This window comes from Urocampus carinirostris, chromosome 8 (assembly GCF_059441175.1).
Source record: "Urocampus carinirostris isolate Australia breed hairy pipefish chromosome 8, RoL_Ucar_1.0, whole genome shotgun sequence".
In the NCBI taxonomy this organism is placed as follows: Eukaryota; Metazoa; Chordata; class Actinopteri; order Syngnathiformes; family Syngnathidae; genus Urocampus; species Urocampus carinirostris.
Window position 1 is genome coordinate 3,148,584 of NC_142356.1, and position 10,357 is coordinate 3,158,940.

Sequence of the window (10,357 nt, forward strand, 5' to 3'; positions counted from 1 at the left end):
TAGCGACCCTTAGCGGTTTGAAAATGCATGATTCGTTAGAATAAAACACTAATGGCGCGAATAATGAAGAAAAATACATTTTTTATAAAGACTCGTAGAAATTTGTAACTATTTCTCACAACTTGAACAACCTGGCATGCTTGTCTGCCATTTTAAAACTACGGAAGCCTGAATGATTATTTTGCGTCGCTAGTTTGTCCCGGTGGTGCTTTAAGCACTTAATGGCAGATAACTTCACACAGAGTTCCGTCATTCTGGCAAACATAATAATTTTCCCCACAGTTTCCTTATCTAGCCACTCACGTTCTTGGCTGCAGGTAGTGGCTCACTCCTTTCTACTATTGTTATTGTTAGCTACCCCTGCTCTGTCCTTCATTTTCACTCACCTGTAAAAGCAAAACTTAAAACACACTTCTGTTCTATAGCAGATAAATAACCTGTATTTTATGTTGACAATATCTGTGTATTATTTGCCCTCAGGTAGGATTTAGATCAGGGGATGGCGTCATAATAGTCCGTAGTTTGCAATCATCGGTGGTCTGTGCAGCCCTTTGAGACTCTTTGTGATTAAGGGCGTCACAAATAAACATGACCTGACTTGACTTTAGGCATCTTTCACTTTTTTCCACGGTTACTTTTCTAGCCACTCATTTTAACCACTCGCCTCAGACTATGACTCGCCGTTAGCTACTATTGTTATTGTGAACTGCTCCTGCGTTGTCCTTCTGTGTTACTCGCCTTATACAACTGCTTATGCAAGTGAACTGTGCCGAGTCCCGTGATTCAGGCATTTGGTGCTTTTTCCACTGTTTCCTTCTCTAGCCAATCCTGTTATGCACTTCTCTGCAGGCTATGGCCCACTGCTATTGTTTTTGTTAGCTTGTCAGTGTAAATAAAGCTTGCTTTGTCCTTCCATGTTATTGGCTTTCCACAGCTGAGCTTTGTGATTAGATAGTAAATTTATCTCACCAGCCGCTAAAGTTAGCCACTTACACCAGGTCTGACAAACTCCAGATTCGTACCTTTTCAGGCCGCTTCGGTTGTAATCCAGCTTTCTCAGTCTTTTGTGGTCACTGGTGAAAATCAACATCATATTTTATATCTTCTCACATAAGCAAATTTGGAGGAAGACATTAGAATTTTTACGAAGGTTATCCTTGAGGCTTCCCCATGCACAAGCTTTAGCTCCATTCTAAACCACAACAACCCACACTGTCACTTTAATGCTCTGATCTAAAACATTTTCCCCAGCTGACTGGACACCACCATGACCCCGACAAGGACTTGTCTCCTTCGGGCCCACTGCCAGGACGGGACATCCTCTAGTCCGGACCCTGATAGAGAGAAGTTCTGGGCCGAGCTGTTTGAGCAGCTGGATATAAACAAAGATGGTTTTATCGACATACACGAACTACGTAAAGGGCTGGCGGGTCAAGGGTTGTCCAAGGCTTCACTGGAGAAGGTAGGAGCTTCCATGTGAGAGATATTTATAACGAATGATTAAAATGTGAATGAAATAAAGGAGCTATGTTATACTCTCTCGTCCTTGATTTGTTTTGGCCAAAGCCTTGCCTGGCTTTCACTTTCCTAGTCAGTGCATTTGTGCGTCTATTTTGGTGCCAAGGAGCAGGACTTGGTAAGATGAGAATGGCAAACTCCAAGTGTGACAAACCTTAGGTGGCTGCTGGAGCTCCACTGGCTGACAACAACAAACAATCCTTTTCGATTGCTTTCAATATTGATGTCACTGATTCATAAAAAAAGCATGCCATCTTTTATTTCCTTTTATTCCAGTGGTCAGCCCAAAAGCTTTAACATTCATCTACCCGACAACAGTTTCCTATTCTTTTACCCTTAATATATTAATTATAAGGTAGACAGGGAAATGTTATTTATAACTTATTTTGTTTGATGAAGCTGTTCAAGATTGTACTCCAATAGAAACAATAGAATTAATCAGTGTAAAAATATTGCTTTTAATTGTACTCATTTGGACTGATGATTTCTTGTTTTAAAAAAAAAGAAAAGAAAATGTTAATGCAGTAAAATAAAACCTTATTGCAGATCTTTTTGCTCATTTTAAATAATTTTTTTCAGAAAACGGAAATTAATATGTAGTAAAACTTATAAAAGTTTTATAAATATAGTAAAATCCAAAATTACTTTAAAATGATTAACCGAACTGGGATAACGGATCACAGCCTCATGGATGCTAATCATATTAGGTGGACAGAACAGAAGAAAAAAAACTCCATACATAACACAAATTTCGCTTCTTGGACCCTGCTCTCAGCATTAATATCTCAGTGATAATGGACCCTGACAACAACCGAGCATTTCATTCAGGGCAGAATGGCTGCCTCCAGACAAAAGAGCCTTCCGGCAATCCCCGCACCAGTATGGTATTTGGTATAATCGTTCGTCGGGGCGGCACGGCGGCTGAGTGGTTAGCGTGTCCGCGACACAGTTCTGAGGTCATGGGATTATATCCAGATACCAGCCGTCCTGTGCAGAGTTTGCATGTTCTCCCCGTGGGTTTCCCCAGGGCACTCCGGTTTCCTCTCACATTCCGTAAACATGCATCTCAGGTTAATTGGCCGGTCCAAATTGTCCCTAGGTGTGAATGAGCGATTGAGTTGTCTGTCTCTGTGTGCCTTGTGACTGGTTGGCAACCGGTTCAGGGTGTCCCCTGCCCACTGCCCAACGAAGATGGCTGGGATGGGCTCCAGCACCCCCGCAACCTTATTGAGGACAAGCAGTACGGATAATGGATGGAGGGTTTGCTGCACAAGTCAACTTCATTTTAGGAGGAAATAATAGCTAAAAAAAGACATGTTCCTCAACAACGGTGCACTCTTCCCATGACATGAACTGTGCCGCACAAGCGCTAACCACTGCGCCGCCGTGCTGCCCTATTGGTGATAATGTATTGCAAATTATTTTTCAACCTGCGATGCACTGAGGCAGCAAAGGACAAAGTAGAACAGGGGTCGGGAACATTTTTGACTCAAAGAGCCATAAAAGCAAAATATATTAATTTTATTTTGGGAAAGAGCTACACCATATATTATGAGACAAATTGACTAAATTGCTAAACCCGCGCCCCAGACAAAAGCTTAGTCTTCAGCACATTTATTTTTGATGATTTGATAAAAATGATGTAAAGAGAATAATGCCAGAGCCTGTGTCCCAAAATCAACAAACATACCACTTTAAACTTGTCTCTTTCTTGCAATTACTCAAGATCAGTTAAACTTATTTCGACCCTTTTTTCATACATATTGGTTTCAAAACCAGATGCAAGCAGTTATTTTGTAAAAACGTCTCAACATTCTGCAAACAGGGAGCCTGATGTGCTTACCTTTGGCGCAGACGGCGTAGGGCGAGAGATAGGAGGGAGTGCTTGCACTTTTTGCATAGCTCCACCCATCCCTCCCACTCACCCAATCAAATAACTTTAAGTTCTCTTCCGGTGTTTTAGTGTATTTACAGTTTGTACTGTGGATTTCATCATAAAGTATCTGAACACTGAACACAGATTATATAGTGAGCTTTTATATAAAGGATTCTTTAGCATTGTACAGCCAAAAACGTTTTTTGTTTTGTTTTTTTGTGTGACACCTTTACTGTAAATTGTAAAATTGTAGTGAAAAACGTGCCCTATGTAATCTGTAATAAGTACTGCCCTGTTATTCATCTTTTGTTCGGCTTTGCTTGTATCCAAACAGGATTAATGGCTCAAGTTTTGAACGAGATGGAGAACATTTGCATGCAATCAAATTTGTCTCTGAGCCACAGGTACACATAGAAAGAGCCATATATGGCTCGCTAGCCATAGGTTCCCGACCCCTGGTATAGAACATCTTTGACACCACGTTAAATCGTTCTTCTTTTACTTTGAATGGACAATGAACACATCATGGAAATACTAACTTTTAGGAAGATACCACTTCATGAGTCCCATATTGTTCATTCCTAATGAATTTAGAGCAATTCATTACCTCATTTTCAAACCAATCTGTCTCTTTTAAGCTTGTCAGGGTGGGGGACACCAACGAGGACGGCGTGCTCGACTTTGAAGAGTTTACCCTATACCTTCGTACCCACGAAAAGCAGCTACGACTCCTGTTCTACAGCCTGGACAAGAACAATGACGGTCTGTGGAGCCTGTCGAACATGTTTCATTTGCTTTGGTCTCAAATTTAAACACGGTGGGACTCTTCCAGGTGAGATCGACGCAAAGGAGATCCAGCAGGCTCTTCGTTCTGTCGGATTGGATATCAGTCTCAGGGCTGCCACCAGAATTTTACAGAGGTCTGTGACTTTGGAAATAGTGTTGGGCCAATCACTCTCTCCCATCTCCCATCAACCTTGTTTGTGTGTATCCACTAGTATAGACAAGGACGGGACCATGACCATTGACTGGACTGAGTGGCGGGACTACTTTTTGTTTAACCCTCTTACAAACATGGAGGAGGTTGCACGCTACTGGAAACGTTCAATGGCAAGCATTCAGACTTGAAACACAGTAACCCCCTGGTGACGGCGATCCCCACTCCAGGAGGAATTTGTGTTCATGGGTCTACTGTATTTGACAGCATCATATTTGTTGTACCTAAAAACAACAAAAAATATTTTCCTAGATGTTGGATTTAGGTGAACAGCTGACAGTTCCAGATGAATTTTCCGAAGAGGAAAAGAAGTCTGGGTATGTATGGCGGCAGCTGATGGCCGGAGCCTTGGCTGGATCCGTATCCCGGAGTGGGACCGCACCCTTAGACCGTCTTAAAGTTTTCAGACAGGTCGGTGGGTCTTCGAAGTGATAAAAACAAAATCGCCATTCTTGAGGACTGGTCAAATTTACTGAAACAGAATCGTGTTTCCACCATGCTTTGGCAGGTCCATGGTTCCTCTCTGTTTGGTAGGAATGTGCTGGGTGGTTTTCAGTACATGATCAAGGAGGGAGGAGTAAGGTCTTTCTGGAGAGGCAATGGAGTCAATGTCCTTAAAATAGCTCCAGAGACTGCAATCAAATTTACAGCTTATGAAGAGGTGAATAACACTTGTTTCAATTCGAGCAATCTTCTTTGCATGTGTGCAATAGTCAAATACAGATGAACAGTGCGCAAGCACTCAATAATAGTCAGAATAACTCAAACTTGGCAAAATAAGCAATTTTTTACTTGTGTTCGATAGTCAAAATAGAAAACAACAGTGCGCAAGCACTCAATAATAGTAAAAACAACCCGACCCTTGAATTTTTAGCAATCTTCTTTGCAAATGTTCAACAGTCAAAATAGAGAACAGTGCACAAACGCTCAATAATGGTAAAAAAATAACCCACCCTTTATACTATAAGCAATCTTCTTTGTGAGTGTTCCAATAGTCAAAAGGGAAAACAACATTTTGCAAAGGCTCAATAACAGTTGAAATAACCCAACCCCGGCTTTAAAAATAATCTTATTCGCAAGTGTTCAATCGTCAAAATAGAATAGAATAGAATATACCTTTATTGTCATTGTTACAAAATGGGTTAACATATTGTGACAACAAAATTGGGCATGACACTCCAGCTTCACACATTCACAGTGAGGTAAAAACCCAAGAAGATAAAGGAACAGAGAAGATAAGGTTATAAAACAAGGAGGATAAGATTATAGTTATAATTTACCCAAGAAATGTCGGCATATAGGATGTTACATACAGTTTGGTATCGTAGGGTTTGTGCAATATGCATTTGGTGCAAAAATAGTCATCATAGTGCAAAAAAAACATTGTGCAAGGTGAGCACCATTTACGTTCGTATGAGCTAGTAAAATAGACAAAAAAGAGCGTAATCACTTAAAAATATTCATATTAGCCAATTCTGGGTAATAAAAGCAATCTTTCTTGCTAATGTTCAACAGTTGAAATGAAAAACAACAGTGACCAAGCGCTCAATAAAAGTCAAAATAACCCAATCCTGGCATTATAAGCAACATTTTTTTGCAAATGTTCAACTGTAAATATAGAGAAGGACAGTGTGCACACGCTTAATAATAGTCAAAATAACCCAACCCTTGAATTAAAAGCAATCCTATTTGCAAGTTTTTAATGGTCAAAATGAAGAACAGTGCATGGGCACACATTACTAGTCCAAATAAGCCAACCCTGGCATCAAAAGCGATCTTCTTTGCAAGTGTTCAATAGTCAAAATAGAGAGGAAAAAAAAGCGTAAGCACTTAATAATAATCATATTAGCCCATTCCAGGCATTATAAGCAATCTTCTTTGCAAGTGTTCAATAGTTGAAATGGAAAACAACAGTGTGCAAGCGCTCAATATTAGTAAAAATAACCCAACCCTGGCATGAGCAACATTTTTTGAAATGGTCAAGATGAAGAACTGTGCATGGGCACACATTACTAATCCAAATTAGCCAACCCTGGCATCAAAAGAAATCTTCTTTGCACGTGTTCAATAGTCAAAATTGAGACACCCTGGCATTGTAAGCATCCTTCATCTGGAGGATGCTGAATTCAAAACAAATGTTACACTAACTTGGGATAAACAATAAATTATTTTCATATCTTTTTGATGTTCATGGATATTGGGTGGAAAAAATGGAGGAGGGGGTACTTTTCTTATTGTACATTGAGTTGCATTTTGTACTCTACAAAAATAAGTTTGATTTTGAACAACCTTGTTCCCAGATCAAGCGTTTGCTATACGGCAGAAAGGATACAAAAACACTGAGAGTTCACGAGAGATTTCTCGCCGGCTCGCTGGCTGGTGCCACTGCTCAGACGGCCATCTACCCAATGGAGGTGATTTCAAATGATCTATCTATCCATCTACCTTGGTCATATCCCTCAAGAGGGGTGACCGACAGCAAGACAACACATACAATAACAAAGAAAATAAAAAGGGAAGAAAATAGCAAAAAATACACAAACATTTTTGGACCATAGCCAACCCAAATGCCCAAACACCCAAACAAGTTAGGCACCTGGGCACCTAAGCTTTCGTCCCTCCAGATGAAACGGGACACAAGAAAGCGGCCATGTCACCCGGGTCAGGGTGACACGACACACTCTTCTGTTCAAAAGCAGGGTCCGACAGCTTTCACTGGTTTACCACTGCCGCATCATACAGATGCCCAGCCCATCCTTAAGAACGCGTCCACAATCCCACTATCCTTTCACAACACCTCTCCACTCCTTCCTATCACCAACAAGAGCTCTAGCTTCCACTAGATTTAGACCTCTTTCCTGCAGTGCACTCATAACACCATCCATCCACGTCAATCGCGGCCTTCCTTTTGGTCTCCTTCCATTGACTTCCGCTCTATAGATCCTCTTCAAAATTCGCTCCTCATCCATCCTCTCCATGTGTCCAAACCAACCGAGTACTCTCTTATCCACACGCTTACTCAGTTCCACTACTACTTCAGTTCTATCTCTCACAATTTCATTTCTCAATCTATCCAATCTTGTCACTCCTAACATACTCATCAAACACTTCATCTCAAAAACATCTAATTTCCATCTCAAATCTGCGTTAAGGCTCCAAGTCTCAGCACCACACAACACAGTCGGCACCATCACACTCTCATACAGTCCCCTCTTAACATCCATACTCATACTCTTGTTACTCATCACTCTCCTCAGAGCACCCAAAACCTTGCTTCCTTGATTTAAAATGATAAGACGGATATTTACTCTCTTGGCATTCATCACTCCTTTTTTTTGAAAAGGTGCTGAAAACCCGACTCACCCTTCGAAAAACCGGCCAGTTCTCAGGAATATCTGATTGTGCCGGGAAGATCCTGCGGAGGGAAGGACTCGCTGCCTTCTACAAGGGTTACGTGCCCAACATGTTGAGTATCGTGCCCTACGCCGGCATCGACCTGGCAGTCTATGAGGTCAGGTCGACGGGATGCTAGTTTGCTTCTCCGGTCCGCTGTTTGAAATATCTTCTAACTCTCTTTCCATCCCTCAGACGTTAAAGTTTGCCTGGCTCAGTCGGAACAGAGGAGTGGCGGATCCTGGAGTCACAGTCCTGGTCTGCTGTGGTGCAGTTTCCAGCACTTGCGGGCAATTGGCCAGTTACCCTCTTGCGGTGATCCGTACTAGGATGCAAGCTCAAGGTTAGAAGAAAGGAGTGCTAAATATGATATCTGCTGTGCAATTAGCAAATATTGTATATAGTTAGCAAATGTGTTGGGTGCGTTACTTTAATAAAGAAATTAGGTATAGGTACTCACTACTTCTTCCAAAAAGTAACTGGGTTACTCTATGGTAAAAGTAATTACTTACCAGGGAAAGTTACTTTAAAAAGAAGTTTTTGTACGTCAATTCGAGTCAGTTGAACCGTCATACTTTGCAATATGTATTGCATCTCACCGGCAACCGATTTATCCTACACTCGAAGTGCAACAAGAATAAACCGTAAACAATAAAATAAAATTTCCGTGGCAAGCGAAGGCAGTGTCGAGAGCGGGTAAAAACAGATCGATGGCCAGGATGGAGGAGCAAAAACGTAATCAAGTTCAGAAAAGAGGTCGGAGCCGGGAATCAAACAGGAATCAGGAAAGGACAGAGTCAGGGTCGAAAGGGCTTGCCTAGCGGGAGCTGAGGTTCGCAGACGGACTGACAACGGGTGACAGGAAGACAGGGGTTTAAAAAGAGACGAGCAGCCAATCAGCGTCCGAGGCAGTTGGCGCCAAAGGAGCAGACTCAGAAAATTTTTACCAAATCATCCAATTTGAATAATTTGGACTGCAGGAATAAAATATGACTATGATCCCGATATCCTACCCTGTGTATAGTTCTAATTGTGCATGTTTTGGGAGGATAAAAAGGGGCTGTAGTGAACTTTTGTAACGATTGCCCCAGACTTCTGCCCAATATGTTAAGTATGGCAGAACTAGAGAACAATATAATAAATTCAATGCATTATAGTTTAAAAGGAATTTGGCTTGATTCATTATTGATTCCCATTAAACAACTGGGGGATGGACAGGCCTTCCGTTGAACATGTAAATGTGGTATAAACTTTGTCAATAAAATCCTGGGGAGCTACAAATTGTATGAGGGAGTAGAAGTGCAAGATTTCCCCCCTCCCGAATGCATAAACCCAGCTTGAGTGACTATTGTCCTTATTGTACTGGATTGAACCAGGCCCAAGGGGAAGGTTCTGGTTGCCTATCTTTCTCTGCATTACTCAGAAATGAGAGTGTCCGTATGAAATGCTGCAACTCCGGAAAGCTAAAATCAAGCTTGAGTATCTATTGTCTTTGTTGTTCTGGATGTAACAAGGCCCAGTCAAAAGGGCCTGTTTTTTGACTCATTATATTCTCTTTTCCATTAGCTTCAACGAAAGGATCTACTCAGCCCTCAATGTCCACTTTAATTCACACCATCCTGACCCAGGAGGGCGTGGCCGGCCTGTATCGAGGAATTTCCCCCAATTTGCTGAAGGTCATCCCTGCTGTCAGTGTGTCCTACGTTGCGTACGAGTACACCCGGATAGCCCTCGGCGTGGACGTGGAGGGTAGGCGGGGAGGGAAGGTTTGATCACATACTTGGATGGTGTGCTGTGATTTCAAGATCTGTTAATCCTGCATGAAGACGTACTGGGGACTTTGAAGGTGGACAGTCCTGATGTATTGATGTGGAAATAATACCTCGCATTACGTACAGTAGAAGATGCAGTGAAGAAATTCATGTGTGATTTTCATGCATGAAAAATCCTCTTCGATCAGATATACAGAGAGTGATCTGCATGAACTTGGATGCTGGTTGACCGAGGAAGAGAAAGTGACTTCCAATCAAGTGCAAGACGATTTCTGAGCTTTATTTCTCCTCATAGGTGCAATGTAGAGAAGACTGGAGAGCTTCAAGAGCACTGGAGTAAATTGTTACAAGCACAGAGCATCTCATTAAAGGACAATTATTTTACCTATATAAAAGTAACTTATTGAAATTGTTTTTCAAGCACTCTGTACTTTTATTTGTTTCAGTCATTGTACAGTATTTCCAATAAAATTATTTTTTAAATTTGGTTTTTATTATGTAATCTGCCGCACAAACGAATCATTTTCACGTGTAGAGCAGTAGCCCTCGCTACTTGGACCTATGTACAGAGAGCAGCCCATGATTTTCTGGGATGAGTTGATGACTGTAAAATTATGTCTGTTGTAGTGCTTTGGGTTAAAAACACTGGCAGAATTGCAGGACCAGGAGGAAAATATTATTGATTGATTGATTTGATGGTGTAAATTCTGATACCTCGGAAAAAAACTGAACCATTTTAAGTCAGTGGAGTATTCCTAAAGCTGGGTTGTTTATATTTTTGTTGTTTTTCTTTAGCTAGCG

The 10,357-nt window shown here is 41.4% G+C and overlaps 1 protein-coding gene across 5 annotated transcripts in view; it reads left to right on the forward strand.

The window, feature by feature from the left end:
- slc25a23a (solute carrier family 25 member 23a) overlaps positions 1–10,039 on the forward strand; it is a 12,922-nt gene extending 2,883 nt beyond the window's left edge. For 2 of the 5 annotated variants that reach the window (XM_088341347.1, XM_088341346.1), the window contains 10 exons: positions 1,252–1,462; positions 4,033–4,156; positions 4,227–4,314; positions 4,393–4,504; positions 4,644–4,802; positions 4,900–5,052; positions 6,692–6,805; positions 7,735–7,902; positions 7,980–8,127; positions 9,351–10,039. In XM_088341347.1, the coding sequence (XP_088197473.1) occupies positions 1,268–1,462; positions 4,033–4,156; positions 4,227–4,314; positions 4,393–4,504; positions 4,644–4,802; positions 4,900–5,052; positions 6,692–6,805; positions 7,735–7,902; positions 7,980–8,127; positions 9,351–9,556 (1,467 nt within the window). In that variant the 5' untranslated portion in view covers positions 1,252–1,267 and the 3' untranslated portion in view covers positions 9,557–10,039. Of the gene's footprint in view, positions 1–1,251; positions 1,463–3,680; positions 3,799–4,032; positions 4,157–4,226; positions 4,315–4,392; positions 4,505–4,643; positions 4,803–4,899; positions 5,053–6,691; positions 6,806–7,734; positions 7,903–7,979; positions 8,128–9,350 lie in introns of those variants that run through there. The other 3 variants (XM_088341348.1, XM_088341351.1, XM_088341352.1) reach the window with 3 other exon arrangements.
- Positions 10,040–10,357: the final 318 nt, after the last annotated feature.